Source organism: Montipora capricornis, chromosome 3 (genome assembly GCF_036669925.1).
Source record: "Montipora capricornis isolate CH-2021 chromosome 3, ASM3666992v2, whole genome shotgun sequence".
Lineage (NCBI taxonomy): Eukaryota > Metazoa > Cnidaria > Anthozoa > Scleractinia > Acroporidae > Montipora > Montipora capricornis.
This window is the reverse complement of record NC_090885.1, coordinates 7104675-7127174: the sequence shown is the minus strand read 5'-3', so window position 1 is coordinate 7127174 and position 22500 is coordinate 7104675. Positions and strand designations below refer to the sequence as shown.

General features: G+C 38.6%; 2 protein-coding genes across 6 annotated transcripts in view; one reads left to right on the top strand and one right to left on the bottom strand.

The window, feature by feature from the left end:
- The window catches only part of LOC138042051 (cold shock domain-containing protein E1-like), a 34416-nt gene extending 12618 nt beyond the window's left edge, over nucleotides 1-21798 (top strand). For both annotated transcript variants that reach the window (XM_068887789.1, XM_068887790.1), the window contains 24 exons: nucleotides 2160-2256; nucleotides 2338-2432; nucleotides 3407-3481; nucleotides 3815-3871; nucleotides 4633-4733; nucleotides 5122-5185; nucleotides 5595-5657; nucleotides 5782-5868; nucleotides 6138-6405; nucleotides 6729-6811; nucleotides 7811-7906; nucleotides 8052-8099; nucleotides 8872-8943; nucleotides 9460-9539; nucleotides 10852-10960; nucleotides 12549-12641; nucleotides 12936-13015; nucleotides 14298-14487; nucleotides 15514-15681; nucleotides 16369-16476; nucleotides 17121-17204; nucleotides 18680-18759; nucleotides 20078-20146; nucleotides 21028-21798. In XM_068887789.1, the coding sequence (XP_068743890.1) occupies nucleotides 2160-2256; nucleotides 2338-2432; nucleotides 3407-3481; nucleotides 3815-3871; nucleotides 4633-4733; nucleotides 5122-5185; nucleotides 5595-5657; nucleotides 5782-5868; nucleotides 6138-6405; nucleotides 6729-6811; nucleotides 7811-7906; nucleotides 8052-8099; nucleotides 8872-8943; nucleotides 9460-9539; nucleotides 10852-10960; nucleotides 12549-12641; nucleotides 12936-13015; nucleotides 14298-14487; nucleotides 15514-15681; nucleotides 16369-16476; nucleotides 17121-17204; nucleotides 18680-18759; nucleotides 20078-20146; nucleotides 21028-21211 (2451 nt within the window). In that variant the 3' untranslated portion in view covers nucleotides 21212-21798. The remainder of the gene's footprint in view (nucleotides 1-2159; nucleotides 2257-2337; nucleotides 2433-3406; nucleotides 3482-3814; nucleotides 3872-4632; nucleotides 4734-5121; nucleotides 5186-5594; nucleotides 5658-5781; nucleotides 5869-6137; nucleotides 6406-6728; nucleotides 6812-7810; nucleotides 7907-8051; nucleotides 8100-8871; nucleotides 8944-9459; nucleotides 9540-10851; nucleotides 10961-12548; nucleotides 12642-12935; nucleotides 13016-14297; nucleotides 14488-15513; nucleotides 15682-16368; nucleotides 16477-17120; nucleotides 17205-18679; nucleotides 18760-20077; nucleotides 20147-21027) is intronic.
- A 678-nt stretch (nucleotides 21799-22476) lies between these two features.
- Nucleotides 22477-22500, bottom strand: part of LOC138042050 (transient receptor potential cation channel subfamily A member 1-like) — a 74812-nt gene continuing 74788 nt past the window's right edge. For all 4 annotated transcript variants that reach the window (XM_068887787.1, XM_068887786.1, XM_068887785.1 and 1 more), the window contains exon 30: nucleotides 22477-22500. This exon is cut by the window's right edge and continues 283 nt beyond it. The gene's annotated coding sequence lies outside the window, so the exon portion shown is untranslated.

Here is a 22500-nt window from a genome sequence, read left to right as displayed (position 1 = left end):
AGTAGATACTATAAGAACTCCGGTCGTAGATGTCATTGGTCAACTTATTCGTGATGTTATTGGTCAATTGTGATGCAATAGAAAACTGTCCTTCGTTTTATGTCCTTTTTGCCTCAACCCAAGTTCTTTTCTTGTGAATTTGCAATTGCCGTGCACCGGTTTTTTCTACAATATACCCTTATTGTACCTTTACAATGTTTCAGAAAGGAGTTGAAGAGTCTAGACATCGTGATAATTTATGCCAATTTCATGCTATGTTTTAAACTTCATTGTACTTAAATTACATTGTAGCTAGTATTCAAAGGTTTTTACAACCTGACAATCAGTGCATTTAGGTCAATATTATAAAGACAACTTGAAAATTCATTAGATGCCATTAGGCTACATTTGGAGACAGTTTTAGACTTAATTACTAGGTAACATTCCATGTAACTTTTTAGAGTACAATTTGAGCCTGATTTCCTGTTTGGAATGTATTACCACTACCTACCGTAATTTCCGGCCGATTACCCGCGGGTAATGCGTTAATTTTCCAGTAAACCGCGGTTGCTGCGGGTAATAGGAAGGTGCGGGTAATGCGATAATTTTTAAATCTCAGGTAAGAATTTGACAGATTGAAACAAGTTAAAATGAGGATAATTAAACCAACACTTCCTTCAAATCTGTGTGTTGCCTCGTTCGTTGATTCAATCTTTAAAATGATGCTTTATTTGCCGTAGTCTTTGTAAAACCGCTCGATGAAAGCCGAAGCAAATTGAATGAAAAACAATAATCTTTCCCTTCGACCACTTCTCACTTTAACACATCCTTTTCAATTTTAAGAAAGAGTTTATCGTGAGACACAATTCAATGCTGAAAAAGTAACAAGATGCGAATGTGTTTATTTTATGATGCCACAAATTTTTCCGTTCAAAACAAATCTTTTACGATCTTGTTTAAATAATTTCAAACCTTTACTAATTAATTAAACTGATGCTTCCTTAAAACTTGTGTGTTGCCAAGCTTGTTTGTTACCGGAGTTCAATCTGAAAACGTTTCCTATTCAAGATTTGTGTGTTTTATTCTAGTGTTCTAAAAGCCCCCAATGAAAGCCGATGCAAATTGAATGAAAAACAAATCAATAGTGTTTAAGTGATTACTGTATTTCACTGCTTTTTTCTTCGCTTAATTTAAAAGCGTTTCTCACCTGCACTCCTTTCAATTTTGTATATGAAAGATTGAAAGCATTTTTTGTGAAAGCACACAAAACAAGATGCCGACATATTTCACGGCACCGCATAATTATTTAGAATGTGATTGTCGGCACGTCTGTAAACAAAACACTAACTACAGTGAAAAATTTGCTGGATTATTCAGCGCATCAGTGAAATGTTCCTAGCTACCCCTGGCTTGAGTAATAGGGCATTTTCCCGTTTTAATTGAGCAACTTCTTATATAGGCCCGGTCTTTTGCCCCTGGGTTACCAGGTACTTTTAAAACTCGCCCCCACTTTCTCTCAACCTATCAAAATGGCGCTCAATGATCAATCGTAAAGATGTTGGCCTTCAACTGGTATTCTATCCAGTCTTAGCGTTAATACATTGGATATTTAGGTCGTTTTAACAAGACAAACCAGAAATGACTAAGGAGAGTGTTTACGGCTGCATTATTAAAAGCCAATTCTTAGCAGAAAATGCTATCGATCTTCTGCTTTGTAAACAACAACATGGAATATTCATCGCTCCAAGTTTGCAAGTTCTTGTCCCGGAAATACAGTAGCAAGATTTTTTCGGTTTTGGGGTGCGGGTAATAGGCCAGTGCGGGCAATCTGTTGAACTTTTTTTCCCCTTGTGACAAAAATAGACCGCTGCGGGTAATCTGCCGTGCGGGTAATCGTCCGGAAATTACGGTACATGTATGCATAATAATTATAATACCTCCAAAAGTCAGACATTAATTTTTGTTACGGTAATAGACCTATTTCAATAATTATATTAAAATTCAGTCCTAAGCAAAAGGCATCTCGAGGCCTTGAAATAATGAATTTTCTTTAGGACTGAATTTTAATTAAAATTCAGTCCTAAAGAAAAGGCATAATATATCGAAATTGGTCTATTATTACAATATATGTACATGTATATCACCTCTAATATTGCCTGCCTATGATGTGTTTCCTTCAGCAATCGTATGGTTTTATCCAGTGCTGTGAAAGAGACCTAAGGATTTTTTTCCACTATAGCCAAATAAATGAAGACCCAGAGGACCTTCATGTTGGAGGTAAGTAGTCCATTTTTAATAACTAAATTATGTATGCAAAATTAATTTGCTTCTTATTCTGAATTTTGTGTTCTTTCTCAGATGAGATGGAGTTTGAAATTGTCTCAGATCAGCGAACAGGCAAACCAATTGCTTGCCATGTGATTAGACTAGAAGCCGGGTCTGTGTCTTTTGAGGTATGTTTTTTCTTTGTTTATTTTATACTGTAAGCACACGAATGATGTAGATGGTACAAGTTATGTGAAAAGTACTTTTTGTGCTAAAATTAGTTGGAAACAAAGTTTGTGATCTTACCATAGAGTTATTGGTGTAAAACCAATAATTAAGATGAGGGAAAAAAAAGTGTGCTTTTTATTTAAATAACATAATGCTTACTGGTACATTATTTTGTATCACTGGGCTGCTACTTTTTAAAATCATGTAGTGGCCCATAATAACTACTTAATGACTGATCGTGAGGTTGTTACACCAAAATCTCAAACTGAGGCCTTGCGGTGTTAAGATATGCACCAAATTTTGTCCCTTTTAGCCGAGGGCTTGAAATTGCAACCAGGATTCTAAGTTTTCTTGGTCCATAGGGCGTTTTAGCAGTTTTGTTGGCGTTTTAGTCAGCTTTTTCTGAGCGTTAGCATTTTCACATTAATTTTCTCAAACATTACCATCTTTACTGGGCATTGTTTAAGCTGCTGGTTAAATAACAAAAGCACTAGCACATACTAAATAGCTCTGATATACATGTAGGTGCATTTTGAAAACAAACGTACATGTATGCACTTATCTTTGACCTGTACTATAAGGGTATAGGTTAATGTTGCATTTACCTTAAGGGTAAATGCTGCTGTTTATCCTTACTTGAGGAGCAGTATTTGGGGGACACAAGAGCTGCTTATTAAAATCTGTGTGCATCTACATGTACATGTAATTTCGGGGCTTTCTGAGATATGTACAGTACAGTCATTGTAGCCCTCGAGACCAGCAGCTTGACAAAATTTGATAAGCTTTGAGTGAAAACTGGAATTAATGTGGACATAAAGGAGGTGCCAGGTAGAACATGCTTTTTTCCAGTCAGTTGTGGTTCTCAGTTGCTTCAGTCTTTCATGTTTTCTTATCTTATCAAAAGCGAATGGTAAAACCAGTTTCTTTTCTTTAGATTCGCAGTGAAGAAAAAGTGCATGGAGTCATAGATGCTGAACCCAAATTACCATTGAAGAACAGTGTGAGATCTGTAAGTGCATACACTGTTACAAAAATTGATAAAAATCATTGGTTACTGGTATCATTTACTTTTGTTCATTGATGATTGTTACAGTAACCCTTCACTCTATGAACCGGTCCCCTTTGATTTGAGTAAAATCTGGAATTGTGACTCATACACAGTAGAACAGAGTGGATCAAAGGGAATATAGTTTTTGAGTGGATGTCTGTGATGTTATTACAGTTTCACCCCTGAACAAGCGCCCCTTGCCAAGTAATATCGTCTGGCAATAGACAAAGTAAAATCTACACGTATCAGTATCTTCATAATACAGTCTCTGTATTTTTTTCTCTTGTGTTTTAGCCATCAAATGGTGTCATTGATCCTGACATGGGAAGGGTCAGCTATCAGAGAAATGGAGTAAGTAGATTATTGTACACATTGCAGCTCAAAGATAAGCGGACTCCGTACCATACGCACATGTTTGTTTGCACAATTTCATTTGACTTGAATCAAAGTTAATGAAGCTGGGCCAACCATGGAAAGAAGTGTTGCCACTCATTTTCTCTGTTGTCTCATTATTTTCACGCAATACTGCTTTGTGAGTAAACTCGCTATCCTAAGGGGAGTACATTTACAATCATCATCATCATCGTTGTGATTGTCGTTAATGTTTTTAGTCTCAAGTTTGTCTACAGAAGCTGAGTGCAAGTGCTCTTAACTAATAATTGAGGAGACTGTGCATGTACTCTACATTGGACCCACGTAATATGTAGTGGAGTGCTGGTTACTCGTCATGATTATTCTATAGTCCATAGTTTAAACTGTTGAGAAAAGTCCTTGGTACATATTAAGTTGTCCTATACTGTACATGTACTTGACTGTACATGTGTGTACATGATTTCATCTGTCTTGACAAGAAGTAATAGGGTTTTCTCAGCATACATGTCAGAGTACTATCCCATACACTGTAGCATGATTAGTGTGCTTTTGTTTCAATCAGTTATGGTAGCAAGTACACACTTTTGGGAGGAAATTTCAAATGGTCAAAGTACATGTTCACTGATCTGCACTGAAACTGAACTGCATAGATAGATTAAATTATGCTCAAAATGTATAATGTAAAGTGTGTTTTAGTAATAATTGCAGTTTATCTTATGCTTATGTTGATTCTCTTTTAGGAATTCTTTTACCTATCTTTTTCGTCAAATGATGTCATCAACTCTGACACTCCTCTCCATAAAGGAGACACAGTGGAGTTTTATGTAGCCACAGACAAAAGGTGTGTGTTATCTGTGCAGAGAAAGGAGAGGCCTGTTGCATTAGAATTCAACCAGGGTCAGCACAAAATCCCAAGGTTTTTTTTATGAATTATTATTTTGGTGGTCTTGCTTTGAATTGCATGCACATGATGTAATATGGACCTGTATGTCTTGATCTGTTCTTTCCCAACAAATAAACTGTAATCAAATTAACACACTGTACTGGAGCAAAGTTGTCTGCTGTTGGTCAATCGATTTGGCAACTTCTTTTTTCGTTTTACATCAAATCGTAAGACTTGCCAGTCAATTAATTAAGAGACTATTCTAATCACATTTTAGTTGCCATGTAAGTGCACATAAACAGTTTGTAACTTACTATGTTAAATTTAATGTTGGACTCTTCTTTAGAACCGGAGTAGTCCGAGCTCGAGAAATAACGCTATTGGAAGCAGTGGAAACTGAGAAATTTCAGGTATTTAATTTATGCTTACTTTAGAGGATGACTTGAGGAATACCTTTTCCAACTCACATGTCAGGAGATGTACTGTAGATGTCAAATGCAAGTGCCTTTTTAAGAGAATGGAGTAGAGAAACAAATTTTGGTTGCGGCAATGAATTTGCATGCAAATGCTTTGACCACAAATTGACACCTCTCCAGACTTGGTTATCCTGGATTCTACGTTTTCAGAACTAATTGTTAGCAGAATGCTTTCCTCCATCTTGGTCGTTTGATACAGTGATGTTTAATGAAAATTAATGGTTATTTTTACACTGTATTTTTTCACCCCACAAGCTGCTAGCTTTGCTTTTAAAATATCCTGGCAATGAACTCGATACAATGATCAGACTGCATTTAGTTACAGGCAACTGTTTTGTTTCAGGGAGTTGTTTCTTCAATGAAAGAATCATTTGGCTTTATTGAGAGGGCAGACAAAGTCAGTGAGGTGAGATTTTGTTTCACTTTAAAAACAGGGTTGATCATCATCACCTCTTGTTACTTATATGAAATGTGGAAACCACTCAAATCACAGGCGTTCCTTTTTTCCTTTCTGTCTTTTTTCTTGGTAGATTTTCTTCCATTACAGTGAATTCATTGGAGATATCAATGAGCTCTTGTTGTGTGATGATGTGGAATTTGGAATACAAGCAAGAAATGTAAGTGTCATTGGTGGAGCAGCAATACTGTATTTCTCTAGTTTTTGTACAGTATGAAAGGGTACATGACAGTAAGACGAGTATCAGGTTTAACCTTTTCACCCCTTAACTTTTCCCCCTTAATGAGTAAAATCATGTGATGTTAGACAAAGAAAAATCTATAAGAGTCAACTGCTCTTTGGAGGAAATTGTTTATTATAACAGAAGAATTCATGTGCATATGATAACATAGAAAGGAATAAGAAAGTTGCTTCAATGTTCTTTTGTAGGGCAAAGAAGTGGCAGTACGCATTAAAAAGCTACCTGAGGGTACAGTGAAGTTTGAAGATGTGAGCACTATCAGATACCAAGGAACTGTAGATCGACCTTTAAGTAAGTCAGCTGCAAAGAGACAGCATGACCCACTGCATGGCAAAATAGTGTACACACTACCTGGAAATGATGATGTGGAGGATGAGATTGTGTTTTCGGAAAGAGACTTGCACGGTGACCTTTCCCTCAGAGCTGGGGATATTGTGGAGTTCAATATTGCAGTTGGTATGTACATGTAGTTTTTGGTTGAACTTTTCAATTTGGCCCTTACAAATTCACTTAACAAATTATACGTAAACTGCAGGGCCCAGTTGATAAAACGATGGATAGCCATATTTTCCAGATAAATTACCATCCAGTGGATAAGTCATAGTGAAACCAATTGGGCTATTCAATGGAAAGTGATTTCTCCGGTGGATAGCGTTATCCATCTTTTGAACAATTGGGCCACATGTTTGACAAGGTTCTACTGTAACATTATGTAACTTATTAGTGTCAAGTTTATCATACAGCGTAAAAATATTCACACAATCATGTTTGTTGTTTAGATTGCAGAGACTCGCTAAAAAGAGCTACAAAAATTAGCTTGCTGGATGTTGCAGAAGCAGACGATGGAGAGACAAGGGAAATGGTAATGGCTGCAACCCTGTCAACTATTTTCAAGGCAATGTACAGTACAATCATGTACATCGGGCCTTTACATCACTGTGCATTCATTACAGAGTTTCCCCTTTGTGCAGGTGTTGTCAACCATACAGTGTACATTACAACATGCTTGCATCCCAAGTAGTAAGAGCTCCTGCATTATTCATTTGAAAGAGAATGTGATATTGATCACTTTTTGACATCAAAATTATACAATACATAACCAGCAGTGTTTCAACGTAGCTGATTTTACTTTCTTGAGGAACAAAAGCTTGAAACGAACTTAAAGGGCCAACAAATGTTGCTCCTCTTCCCCTACTTTATTGAAGTGTACTGTTCTCTTTTTTTGTGTTTCAGCTTCTCCCTCTCTCCTTACCCTTATTTGGATTAACGAATTTCAGTTAGGACTATAGTTTATTTTTTTAGGCCCTTTAAAACCATTGACACGGTAAATGCCCTATGACACCCCCAGTTGAAGAGTAAAATCTGTTGAGTCTCACTACTAGGGGTCAATTGGACAGAGACAGAGAGTTAGACAGAGTAAAATACTAAGTACAGTATGGCCAGTTCAGGCCTGCTTGGGAGTCAAACAGGGTTACCATAATTATTTACCTGTGTATAAGTCGACCCCCCATTTTTGATGACAAAAAAGGAATTTCTTAATTTCTTTGTTCAAATGTTCATGGGATACTAATCTTGTATTCTTCGATTTATGGAACTGTGGATACACAAAAAATCAGGGCCTCTGGAAGCGCTTTTAGTTTTGTGGTTAGGGTTAGGGTTAGGTCGACTTATACACGGGTAAATACGGTAAATAAAATGTTTCTCAAATCTTTGAAAAATCAAAGTTGGCAAAAAAGTATTAGACACAAGATAAGGAAAAGATTGGGGACTTTGTGTTGTCGCCTTTGTTATAGACACCTTTAAGATCTTGTTTTAAATTTATTTGATGTGTTCTAACTGTTCATTTTTAATTTATTAAAAGGGTGTAGTTGCATCACTAAAAGAAGGATTTGGTTTCATACGGTGCTGTGATAGAGATGCAAGGATGTTTTTCCACTTCAGTGAACTTTTGGATTCTGTAAGTACAGACACACAAATCTGCATTAATTATACTGCAGCTTGGTAGTCTCAAAGAATTGACCAGTGGTTTTGTGTCAAAGTTACTGTGTTACAGAGTTATTAAGAATGAATTTCAACTTGATGTGTATTGCTTCTCTTGCTAGGGTCACCAGATTCAAGTTGGTGATGAAGTGGAATTTTCTGTATCTGAGGTTGGTTGATTTACTTTTTACTTTGTTTACTTGCTTGATGCCATTTGCAGGACTATTACAGTTGTACCATTCAAGAAACAATGTAACTCCAATTATGTTTGTCCAGTTGTCACACTTTGCCACTGGTATCTCCATGTACATGTAATTAAAGTCTGCAAACCACAGCTTGTCATTAGACAAAATTCCTCAAGAATTGATATTATGATTACTTTGAAAGGCAACATTTAACCTTTATCCGTCACTCTGACTTGCATGCCCAATGCAGGGCTCGAAATCGCAACCAATACAGTTGCATTTGTCACTGAATTTTTTCCCTTTGGGTCTAAACTATCTGGAGAATTAGTTGCAAATAAGCGACTAGTTTTCACCTTCACTATTTCAAAATAAGCAGTTGCCACTTTGCTGTTACTTTTGCTAAAAAAAAAAAATAATTATAATAAATGTACTTTCCATGAATTTTCTTTCATTCTGCAGCTTTGGAGCACAATTGTACATGTAGTGTAATTTAGCTGCATTGTTATGTGCACAACATCATTTCCTCCCTTGTGGTACCCTTTTTTTAACATGAATAATAAGTTGCAGTGTTCCAGATAGGTGACGGGTCTCGGGTCAAAAACCCGACAAGATCAGCTGCATGACCCGACAAATTAATGGAAATTTATAATAATCTTGTGGGATCAGTGGGAATTGACCCGTTGGAATTCCCTATTGGCACCCTGCCTTAAAATCTTATTTGGAACACTGAAGTTGTTGTTGTTGTCACATTAATTAGGACATGTCAGCCATTAAACGCCTCCATGCTGTTAGAGTCAGAGTTGTACCAAAGGGAACAATCCAAATGGAGGTATGTGTTAAACCAGTATTGTGTAAACAAAATGCTTTGATACCCAGGTTTTCTTGCTTGTGGAAAGTTAGCAATAAGAATAATTTATTGTAGTTCAATGTTAGCATTATCATGTTTTTTAAATTGTGGAGATTTGTATCCTCAAAATCGTCTACTATGTTGTCTTCTGTTAGGGCACAGTTCAAAGGGTGGATAGCATTATCCATCTTTTGAACAACCAGTGCCTGGACTCAGTGCCATATGAGGTTTTTTCCCCAGGAACTCCAGTTTTTCTATGTCATCAATGCAAGACTCGATACTTTGGGATTTATTCGATCTTGTTTAATTTGATTTACATCTTCCCAATAACATTATTAGTAGAGCAATGATGCTTAACCATGTATTCTTGAGACTTAAGTAACGTGATTATTATAAGTAGTATATTATTCCATTTGTTGGATCAAAAATCCTTGTCATTGCATACAGTATCTATAGAAATATCCCTCATTCTCATTGATACGGCTTTGTCTCTTGTAGAAGATAACATCTGAGATCTACAAGGGTTATGTTGAACGAGAACCATGTTACAGCACACGAAGCCCTAGAAAGGACAGCAGGTTTGTGATTGTAAACATGTTAGAGTTCTAGCACTAACATAACACTGTAGAGAACAACAAACCATGTCTGCCAAACATTCACATGCTCAACATATTCTCGCTAACATAAAAAGTACATGTACTATGTGACTGTATTAATATTTGTTCCACCGTGGAATAAGTCCAGAAACCAGATGTTAGGTGAGTTAAATCTTTTCAAGCCACTTTCAGGGCTAGTACAGTCTTATTACCATACAACAAAAGAAGAATTTCTAGCCCCCACTTTTGTATTCGATCTATGGCATAAAAGTACATGTAATGATCTCATAATTATTGTATAGATTTACCCAAGCATAAAGGCAGAGCTATGAGATTATTTATTCTTACAATAAGTTAACCTGGCTTTAGCCTGCAATCTAACCAAAACCCAGTACCTGGTCAGCAGTCAACTTAAAAAAAAAAAAAAACAACAGCTGACCTTGATGAGCTCAAAACTTGAGCCCATGGTATGTTCACATGATACTGGTCACATTGGCACACAATGTGGATGGCCACGTACGGTTGTATGTTGACCAAAACCAAATTTTATTGCACAGATGGGTTAGCATGTTTTCTTACCCGTTGTGCTGCATAGCTCCACTATAAAAGAACAAGGTGTTTACTTGGTGATTACTGTGCTCGGTCCCCTGTTGTTATCTTGCATTAAATGCAATCATATTATTATTGTAGAATTGGTGTACCTGACAATCAGTGGCATTTCATGTGATTTCCACTATGCACTCTGCAGTATTCATCAAAGAAAAAAAAAGAAAAAAATAAGAAAAAAAAACCGTTTCAAGATAATTAACCCATTCACACCCCTAGTCAGGCAAGTAAAACCGTCTAGTGTTAGCTGCATGTAGAGTACAATCTTTAAAACTTGCTCTTGGTTTGGGAAGGGTTGAGAATAAAAATGATAAAAAGTCAAAGCCAGATCCTATTCTTTGTTCCTTCAGACAAAATAAATGACATTGTTACGTACCTTGACTTTCACTCGACAAATCGAGCACTGTGATTGGTTGATTCTTGGTAATGTGCCCCTTATCAAATTCAAAGGAGTCTGACTGGGATACAGTTCCGCTATTGTTGCCTGCTTCGGATGTTTTGATGCGATTGTTGAAGGAAAAGTCTTAATAATCATTTATAACAAAGTACTGAATGCCTGGTCCCTTGGGAAACTAGTTAGTTTCGTCAAGGGAAACATCAGGACTCGAGGGAAAACAAAACTAACTGTTTCCCTCGGGACCATACATTAGGTGTATAATGATGCCAACCTACGTAAATTGTTCCATAGGGAAAGTGAGTCTGGTCTGATCAATTGTTGTATCGATGGAGTGAGGGAGTCGCTACCATTTGATATGAACAGCTTTGAAACCAGGGGAGGATTACAGTATGGAGACATGGTGAGAAATAATCATGTTACAGTTGAATTGAAAGGGTCGGAGAGCTGCTAGAAAGATTTGAAGTTTCTGTACATGTAGGACATTAAATACATCTTATTTGATGGTTTAACATATAACACGCGCAGGTACAGTGTATTTTGCGAGTTGCGCAGTATTTTTCCTTGCCCCTGCGGGGCTCAGAAAATACTAGCAATGAGCAAAATGTCCGCAAGTATTATATGTTAAACCATCGAATAAGAGATTTATTATTCCACTACAAAAAAGGTGTTATGTTGCTTCAATTTTATTTGGTAAGTGTGTTAAAAAAATGCATCATCTGTTCTTCAGGGCGCATGTGGACGATGTAAACACCACAAAAAGCCAGCCAATGATCTTTATTTGACGAGATAAACAAAATGACAAGTGACAAGCGAGTACAAGCTAAATTCTCAGGCTTTGTATGTTGTTGAAAACAACTGCTTTCATCGAAAAACTCCTGTTCTGTCCGTATTTGCTCTGTTCTACACCGGTCAAATCAGGACACTACAGTGTATTACTGTCTCATATTTTGTGCGTTCTCTTGACCAAATATGGTAAAATGGTGTAATAGCGGAATAATAATAATCAATATTACATTTACAGCATGTGATGGTGTAAAGTAGCACACAGCATTATTGTAATACCAAGCATGAGCACTGTTATGAAGCCTTTAAAGTGGTATCTTAACGTACTGTCCATCTGCAGAGAGTATTCACTTGTCATGTCTTTCTGATGAGGACCCTAACAAGTTACAGCAGTTGATGCGCAATAGTTATGCTCAAAAGTTTCCATAGGTCAACAGTTCTCAGCACCTACCTATTGTGTTAAGGCAGAGGGGTTGGTCATGATTGCACTGGACTCCTGACCCCAAATTTGCATGTGCAAGGCCTGGCTCTGTCATGGTTTTGTTTTCCTAAATAAGGAACTTTTCTCTACACTATCTCACTGCACCCCAGGTGTATAAAGGGGTACCAGCAACAAACTGTTAGTCACTCACAGGTACATATAACCCTATCATGCACTAGCATCCCATGCAGGGGGATAAGCAATGCTCTCAGTTGCTTCAAGCATAAGTGCAGACCACGTGAGCGATAATTAATTGCACCTTTGCCAGTTTTTATGCTAAATTGTTATATACCATCAACGTGATCAATGTGATGTACTTCTTGCTAGCTCCCTTTCCGTTTTACCGACAATAGTTTTCATGTGTGCAGAATTGATGTCTCCTGACACATTAACCAGTCAACTCTCGTTCAGGGCATGTGAGAGGTTTGGTTCTTGGTTTGTGTTATCTGTCTCAGCCTTCAGTTTTGGCAAATAACACAAACCTTGGCTTTGATAATTCTCGCTATCATGCTCAACCTAATGCAATAATAATTGTTAATTCATTTCTTCGATATAATTATTTGTTTAGTCTTGTTTTGGGTTGGTACCAAGTCAGACCAAGACAATCACTATAATAATTATTTCTTATAGAGATGCTATTTGTAACTCATAAACCTAAAAATTATTTTTACTGTCATGGGACAGACATAAGGAAGTCACACTTTATTGTTGGTCTCATAATCAGGTGGAGTTCATCGTGTCTGAAAGCCAGAGAACTGGATTTAGGCGAGCTGTGAATGTAACTGTTTTAAAAAGAAACAGTGAGGTGCGACACAAGGTGAGATATTTTGAACGTTACACAAACAAATTCCAATGAAGAAAAATTAATGGTGATGACAATCTTAATTGTAAAGATGTTGGTGCTGGTGATGATGATGATGATGGTGATGATGATGATGATGGTGATAACTAGTACAATAATCATCACTTTGTGTGCCTTTTTTTACTCATCAATGGAAGGAAATCAGTGTTCCTGTATTAAACTCGCTTGTTGCTTGCTTGCTTGAATCCTTCCTTCCTTCCTACCTATCTACCCTCCTTCACTGATAAATTGATACCGGGTTGTTTTAAGGGATTTGTTGCAACGCTCAAGGAGAACTTTGGTTTCTTGGAAACGTCTGAACATGACAAGGAGGTGTTCTTTCATTACAGGTTAGTAAATTAACCATTTTGCAGGTTTCTCCTAAGTTATAGGTATTTCTCCTTGCATAAGGAGTAAAGTATGTGCCTGACCTGTTGATATTGGTAAATTTTTGCACTCTAAGTTGATCTCTTGACCTACAGTAGTACCTCGATCTTGTTGTGGGAAGGTTATAGGGGTTGTGTCTCGCTTTTTTAGTCAATCTTGAAACGACTAAATGTCGTCCTTGCATCATTGATAACCTAAAAATAATGCTGTAGTTTTGTTGCCAATAACCATTGAAGTGCTCTGAAGCTATTCTTTGTTGTTTGCACGACGACGGATAAATCGCTATCCAGCGAATAAACATTGGCAAAACCAATTGAGTTATCCAGTGGCTAGCGCTATCCACCCTTCGAATCGCCTCTAAAAATGAAAAGATACTTAGCAATATAAATGTAGTAGTGTCAAGACAAGTTAAAAAGGAAAGTAGCTAACTTCCGGGTGCTGTCCTTGGCTCTAAAATGTTGCGTGTTTAAGCTCCCTAATAAATCAGTTTTGTTTTTCTTGCACTTGTACACCAAACTACACTTGCCTTTTTTTTTTCAACTACTCCATCTCTTCCATTAGAGTAGGTGTTCCCACAGTTTAACAGTGGTCATAAGGAAATTTAGGTTTTTGGCTTAAAACTAGCAAAATTTTCGTGAGCAAAGCAAGGTTTGGATCTAATTAATTTGCCCAAAAGTGTTTGGCTCCGAGGCTTTGGCAGCTTCCACTTCATGAAGAAAATTACCAAAAGACAAAGATGACATGAGGCAAAGGGAACAAGGGAACAGTACCTACACAAATCACTCAGTATGGTACTTCCTAAAAAACGATGATTTAAACCAGTCTTTTCAATAAGCGCCCGCCACCGGAGAAATTCGCTGGCTATTTGAGTTGAATTTGCCGCCTACTTTGATCGAGAAATTACCTCTGACGTAACGAAGAACACAAGTAATATGCGCAACGGAAAACAAACTTTGGATCCTCAAGGCTTTGTTCGTAAAAACACAAAAATCCAGGGGCACAAATTTTATTTCAAAAAAGTTACCAGAGGAGCGTGTCCTCGGACCCATCTACATCTAGAAGCACGCTTCTTTCGGCTCGTGTGGTCCCTTCTCCGCCAACTCCTTAAATTTTGCCACTTACTGGCATTTCTATTGAAAATCCTTGGATTCTTTAAGGTGTCGAATACACAAAGTGACAGCGCTCTACCACACGAGTCGACATTCGCGTGGTTGTGTGTAAGACTGCTGGATTTAATCTTTGCAGTGAATATGAAGGCGATCCAAGTGAGCTTGTCCTCGGTGATGAGGTGGAGTACGCAGTAAAATGCAAGAATGGGAAAGTCAGTGCAGAGACTGTGGTCAAACTCCCGCAAGGGTCCATTGTGCAGGAACAGATTCAACCAGAAGTTTTTCTGGGAAAAGTTTTGAGATCTTTACGGCGTGCTGATCCTCAGGTATGTGGCATTGAACTACAGCTGCTTTTAAGCTTAAGCAAAGCCTTTATTTAAGCGCAGACATTGCAAGTTGGAAGTGGGTTTACCTATGTTTTGGAATGAAAATATCTTCGAAGCCTCTGAAAAAGAGCAGACTCAAAAATGAGCATCCCCCATTACCAATGTTCACTGATTACAGTTACGATTATAGCTGCTGTGCATTGCTCAAAAAGTGCACGAAAAGGCCTCGCAACGTTTTTGCCATTGCAAGTATGTTACATTGGATAGTGTTCTGTGCAACTTGACGTGCCATGGCGTTGCGAGGCAAGTTGCGCGAAAATTTTCAGTGTAACAGCGCATTAACAACGAGCTGCGCTCGCTGATCAGAAGTGCTCAACTAATTGGGAAGACTGTAAACCAACTTAAACCACGTGAAATTAGAGAGCTTTAGATTCTAGGACGAGGACTAGAACGAGTACGAGATTTGATTGCCCGTTTTTAGCGAAAATAATTGTGAAATTTATAACCCGGACGATTAATCTTACACTTTGCTAGCTGTATAGGTTGCTCAGTTGTTCTCATTGCTGGTAATTGAGCCTTTTTGCTGATAAAAAAATGCAAAACTGCTACCGTTTTGTTGACTTGTTTTGACACAACAACATTTTTGCAAAACCTCGTACTAAACTGACGACTGTATCACGGTTTTCCCGCCAAAATGACGCTGGTTTGCGCACGCTTGTTCTATGAGGAAATCTCTTATTCGTAGTAGTTCTCGTCGTAGAATCTAAAGCTCTCTACTATAGCAGACCAAATGACGGGGAAGGAAAAGCGGGGCACTGGGAGAAAAACGTCTTGGAGCTGAGTAGAGAACCGGCAACGAACTCAACCTTCATAATTGTTACTTTCGCCACAGCGCCAACCTTGCAGAGACTGAAGCGCACTGAAAAAGGACTCGTTAGTAGCGCAAAAGTAGAACGAAGTGTTTAAAAGAATCTTTGGTTGTTTCATGAGTAAATCAGTGGGGTTTTGTCTTGTTCATTTGCGCAGCAAGTCGAGTACTCTGGTTTGATCAAGCGAGTTGCTTCCGAAGAGCAAGACAGTGAGGAGGAGAATGGAGTGGAACAGGAGATACAAGACAAGGACCAGTCCTTCACTGTAGAATATGGCATCACAAGCCTTGTGGATAAGAAGACACTCTTACAACCAGGAGACAAGGTATGTTCGACAAAATTTTTTACTGGCGAAAAATATGCCTTCATTTCTGGTGCCCTGCTTTTCTGGGTAAGTGAAATTGGAAAACTCATTAATAATTCATGAGCGAACGGCGGCCATCTTGGTGTACCCAACTAATCCTCAGGGAATTGAGCTCGATTTTCATGTAAATACATTTTCCTTTATTTCGGTGGAAAAACAAGGTAACTGATCACGTGAGTGACAACACTCTATATAAAGCCTCACTTGCACTAGCAAGTTTTCCTTGACGAGTTTTCCTTGGCAGAGTAAATGGAAAAATATGACACGTTTTGGCAAGTGTCCTTGTTCAAAAACTAGGAAAACTTGTTAGTGTAAATGAGGCTTACTGGGTAAAGAATAGTAATGAGGCTAATATTTTCCTCTCACATTTTACACCAGTGTCTGGACTCTCAAGGGACACGCTTTTTGTGGGATGTTTTTGAAGCCGTTCGAGTCTAAAACTACCGAGCTTCGCCCCGTTGTTTTAAACCCGAGTGAAACACTCCTGCCCGTTTATTAAACAGTACGTAATTGAAGAAGCAAGATGATACGGAAAGGGGACGAAAATAGAATGGCTTCCAAAAATGACAACAAGAAAGAATGCAAATGTAATAGGTAACAGTTTGAGCAACATGTCGTCTTTAACAGTTTTCCTTGCTATTTCCCTAGGTGCGTTTTCAGATTGGAGTGGATAAGGAGACAGGCAAAGGAAGAGCTATGAAAATCGTCAGTGTACGTCAACGCGTGCGGGCACGTGTTGAGTCAGTGAAAGGCCAGGTACGTTTGAAACTTTGCTGCTGAAGTTGTTCATGTTATTACTGTACACTTTAAAGCTTATATAGCTAGCGGATTTAGTTTCTAAACAACATGAGATGCTGCGCCAGGGGATGTTTCAAACGCTAGAATAGGCCAGTTTCGTATTCTAAAGGTTGAACTGGATCTAGCATGAAATGGAGGCTAATGCGGGCAAATGAATTTGCATTTGAAAAGATTTGCCCGTATTAGCCTCCATTTCATGCTAGATCCAGTCCAGCCGTGAGAATTGTAAAATGGACTATTTGGCTCTAGTTGGTAAGAGTAAATTTGAAAAGCTGAGGTATGGAGCTTTGGTCCTTGGTCTGGGCTAATTAAAGGATTGGGGATTGTTGTTGCTTTTATATCGCATTGCAGAACAACTCTTCAGGAAATGCACAATAGGTAAAGGCAGTAGCCTAAGGAAATAATACAATAGCGCTGTTCCACAAACAATGTGGTATAAAATCCAGTCATAGCGCACTATCACTTTGATTCGCTCTGATGAAGAGCTCGCTCTCGAATCGTCGACTTTTTCGGACTTTTACCGACTCAGTTGATGCTTCGTAATTCACTGTGAATTCGATTTATACAAGGCAAGTTTCTGATGCGTTTGTTTTCTTTACCAGTTTGGTTTTATCGCTCACGAAAACGAAGAAGGCAAAAACCTGTTCTTTCACATGAGCGAAGTGGAGGGTGAAATGGAAATTCAGGTACGTGTTTACGGATCATCCACGCGATGTTTTTGCCATGACATTAGGAAGTACAAGAAATAAACAAAAAAAACTTCTCGAAAGCGGGTGACCCGAAAACACAGACTTCCGGTCCATGGACTACCCCGACGGACTACCCAGAGGGTTAAGGTTAGAATTGTTGGTTTGACATCGTTAGGCTGCTTATCGCCCTTGCAGCCGATTATTCGTGGTCTTTTAACCAATGATGTTTCATTTTGATGGCGTTGTCGTGGCCGTCGTCGTTTCTTTTCCATCTTGTTGTTTTGCAAACTACAGCATAGAAATATGCTAAAGCGCATGCTCACGTGCAGAACGATTGCTTTTCCTTATTGTTTTGTGGTGTTCCTGTTTATTAAGGGCGCGTTCGATTGAGCCTATTCCGGTAAGAATACGTGGAGTGATGATTTAAACCACTATTTGTGGCGTTTTGCAGCAACAAGGATAATAAAGCTATGTTTAAGATAGCATTTTAGCAGATGTTTGACAATATTAATATCAATCTCTGCAAAAACGAAAGATTTCTAACTTTTATTCCATGTATTCCTACTCCGGAATAAGGTCAATCAAACGCGCCCTAAGTCTGCATTGGTTTAGATTTTAAATATCAAAATGAAAATACTGCCGTTCTTTTTTTCACAATTTTACCAATTTTGGGGTGAAACTCTATCGTTGTGAACCCGAGAAGTTTGCTTTGGTTTCCTAGCATTTGTTTTCAATACACTTCATTTAACGAGGGACTCGTATTTACATCTTCCATACGGCCTTGCACAAAAATTAACATTGAAGGACACTCGCGTAAAAAGCCGTAAATACATATTTTTTGATCGCACCTGACGTTACGGCGGCTATGTTGTTCGAAAGAACAATAACGCAAAGTCTTTTGGGGTTTTGACTATGATCACGCAAAATTTGAGCTACTCTTTTCTATATTTTGGTACCAACAGGGCCGTCTTATAATCGCGTAAGTGTAATCAAAGAAGAGAAATAAATATAATCGTATAGGAATACGTAACTTCTGGTGCAATAGGCCATTTTCGAAATATCAAATATTCGGCTTGATCGTGACCTGGCCAAACGCACGCAACATATCGCAACAGGGTGGCCAAACGTACGCAACATGGTGTGCCCAACAATGTTGCAAGATGTTGCGTTGAAATGTTGCGAGCGTTTGGCCAGGCCTTGAGGCATTGAGGACAAAAACAATAGAAACACGTTGGAATGAATGTGAAAAATATTTGCATATTATCCACTTTCCTTTGTCTTTGTCCTCTAACCTCGCTTGCAAGCTGAATTTGGATATATCGAAGAAGGCCTAAGCCATAAGAGCTTTGATATTGTTCTGGTAAACTCTTTGGTTTTTTGGATTTCCGTTATTTGTCAGTTTTCGCGAGGCTTTATATAGTGCCCAGCTCTGCAGAATACATCTAAAAGTCTCTGCGTTGTCTTTATTTCAGCCAGGGGACGAAGTTGAATTTGTCGTTGTACAGAACCAGAAAACTCGTAAAATGAGCGCATGCAGCTTACGGAGAATCAGGTCAGTGATGATTTCTCTCCACAACGATACTTTCACCAGTTGTAAAAATACTTGAGTAATTGTATCCTACACTGGCCACCAAGAGATCCGGCTCAATCCCCTTCTGGGTTCGTACGGGTCATGGAAAACCAGGAAAGTCTTGGAATTTAAAAATTTCATTTTCCAGGCCTGGAAAGTCATGGAATTTTATGACCGGTCGTGGAAAAAGTCATGGAATTTTAAGTGCTTAAAAGCTTGTATTAAGCTCCCTTTTGCATTGCATTCCCCTTTCTCCTTATCCGTCTTGCTGGTATGCAATGATCGTACTCAAATTATGGACGAACAACAGGGAGGGGGGAGGATTGTTATGTGAGAGACGTGTTAGTAGCACTGATTTTAAGTTAGGAAGGCTGTATTTTTGGTTTGGATTGTTTTTTTGGAAGTATTTGTTGCAGTTTCTTGAAAGTTCCTGTATCGGTGTATACCAATATTCAATAGGCTATCGGTTACAAACAACTTTAGTATAAATAAACTGGTGATTGGACAAAATCGCGCGCTCTCATTGGCTCGCTATCTCGGATTATCAGCCGATAATCACCTCGACAGTAGTCGTTTTGCCACTGTTAAGTGAAGATGATTTCGCGTTGAAATGTTTTTTTTTTTTCTCTTTTTTGAAATAATCACCTATGTATTTATACTAAGACAATTATTCGCCGAAGGCTCAGTGATTATCGGCGAATATTCACCTCGACTTCATCTCGGTGAATATTCATCGATAATCACTTCGCCTTCGGCGAATAATTGTTAATTATTCCGTTTCGTAGCATAAGCGGAGCGTATAATTGAAGCAATGATCAGTCAATACAATCTGTAGTATGTAGTTCGAAATCTGCAAAGTAATACAAAATTCTTGAGATAATAGGAAGTACGAGAGAATATTTACCCGATGGCCTTCAGATAATGTCTTATCATAGTTGTTTGTCAATTGGTCAGTGATACAGTAATTAGGTAATTATCGTTTGTCACGTTATGAGCGCGTAATTATGTGAAATTATAATCAATGACGATACAGTACCGAACCATTTACTGTCCATCTCGGTATGAAATCTTGAAAAACGTTTCCCCTTTTTACCGCTCAGGCGGAAGTTCCATTTAGGGCTAGATTTCACCATTTAAGTGGCTGCTGTATTAACGACTTGTTGGATTTTCCCGTGAGTGCAGTATTCAGTCCTCTTTACTCCAGTCATCAATGAGCAAACAAACCCGATAATAGTTTCTCACGAGCGAAGAATTTGCTTGCCGTTCAATTTTCACGCATTTTGTTTTGTCTCACTTGCAGCGATTCCCAGAGGCCAGAGAGGCTCATACGTAGAGCTTACTCTGAAAACACGGACAGTCCTGGGCCCAAGTAAGTTGTCTTTTAAACTCTAAATAATATTAAGCTGTCAATTTGTTTATAAATATAAAAGTTCAACAACGCTAATGCACATTATATTAAGGGTAGAGTATGTCACCACGGTGTCTGAAAATCAAACCATTGGAGTGTTTATTTGTGGAACCAGAAGCACCTTGAAGCGTGTAACTTGCAACTCTTTTCGTTGGAGCAAAGCTGGGGATTTTAGGACAGCAATTTAATGCCCAAGTATGGACAAAAGTAAGATCGAAGCTGCATCCGCGGGAAATGCACTAGCGACGTTACATCCAAATGAGGAAAAATTTAAACTTAAAAAAACCCCAGCTCTGAACCCGAGTTTAAAACTTCAAGGTCATGAGCTTGTGATAGAACGCAGTGGTTGAGGCTCTGCGACAGATGGAAATACTTCTTTCTTTCCTCGTTTGAGAGAGGTCCTTTGCATTGCGGCCCATGTTTTCCACTTCCAGTTTGGGCTAAGTGCGACGAGTTTCATCAATTGTCATAAAATGAAGTAAACAAAAATTGCAGCACAGCACGAGAGAAAGAGCTTGGTAAGATGTCGATATACGACATACGATACGTTTTGGCAAAATGCAAATCTGTTTTATTCCTTAATAGGACCAAAAAGGTATCAATCGTTCGAATACGGGCGCATTAATCCAGTAAATAGATCGCTTTTTGGTGCCACGAGGAAGTGGAGCTAGAAGGGAGTACTGATAGAATAATGGTGCGCTGCTTTAACCATGTTGAGCACAAAGGAAACCACACAGCTACTGATAAATTTATGGTTAGGAAAGGTCTCTCGCGAATATGAGCATACGGTACTGAAAGGACACTGATTGAAATCGCACTTATATTGAATTGTTTTTCCTTAGGATCGAAGTAATTCGCAAGCCGACAGGCCCAGATGGTACGCGAGGGTTTGCGCAACCTCGTACCCTTAGATCCTTGTCCAGCCCATCATTGGATCACGCCTGCACTTCGAACAAAATGCGGGCACTAAGCCTCTCTGACGGAGGCAGCATGTTTGAGGACCTTGTAGCCAAGACATGCGACTAGGATTTGGTTGAAGTTGCAGCAAGAAGGATTTTTTTTTTTTTTGTATTATAGGACTTTTCTTGATTTTTGAACAGTTTGAATATCTTAGTGACAATAACAAACCCAAACGTGGTTTTAACTGAATTTTGCTCATTGTGATACTAATTTAGATCGCTTAAATAGTTCATGGTGCTTCTTTGATGTGACTTTTGTAGTTCTTGTAGTTTCTTTTGTAATGAAGTCCAAGCGGAAGTTAAATCTTATAGTAAGGTGGAATAATCGTATCGTCTTTTTATGACCATCCCTAACCGAAGGCATAACTGACTCGTGTGACCGCCATAATTTGTAGCTTAATGAAATAATCCCAAGGAGAATTTTTTAAAATTCACTCAATGAGCGTTATTGCCTACAACCAGGCCAATGGAAGGTTAAAAATGCCCTCTAACATCAAAGTAAAATGTTGAAAGTACGACGCCGTATTAAGATGTGGGATAGTCGCGGACTCTTTGAATTTAGAATCAATCGGAATAGTCTAGGTTGTCTTTAATAAACTATCAAAAGGATATGTCAACTTTAAATGTGGTGCAATAAAATCTTATGTCAAAGCCTTTCCTTGTTTTAATGGTTTTTGGGGATTCTTTGTTCCGCACCCTTTGGGTGTTCCCGCAGGCTTTCCGAGGGCAGGCGTGGTCCCGGATACGAATTTGAGGACGTTATCAGTTTCGTTAGCCTTCTGGGGGCCGAAATGTTTGAGAAGCATTAGGCCTGCAGTCTCCTTTCTCAGTCGACGGCAATTCTTTGTGAAAGTTTTATTTATTTTTTTTCCTCAATTCTTCACAATATTCCTTTTGTAATTCCTTGAAAACCCGCAAGAGGGCGTTTTAATTTAGAAACTATTTCGAAGGAATTTAAACCTCCGCTGACTTATTTTAACCCCTGCTGAGAAATTTGTTCTATAACGGGATTCGTTTCGGAGAAAGCAGTTCATCAGAAAGAAGGAACTTCAATAGTTGGCGCTTTCCGCCATGTTTCGCGGCTTCTCGAAGAATGTGTCGGCGATCCTCTGCTTGCCTATTGGACTTGCTTTAAGAAAGATTCGCAACTTCGGTCATAAATAGTTGTAACACTTCGCTAGAACAGCACGTAAAGCGCATCCAAGCTTTTAATAACGTACCCCTCCGCTTCCCTCCATTTAATATCGGTTTACCGGTTGGGTTTTGCACTCGAACCCATATACATCAACATTGAAGGGGGAGAGAGGGCAAATGTCCGTCTGAGTTACAACATTTGTGATCGAGACTAGCTTCTAT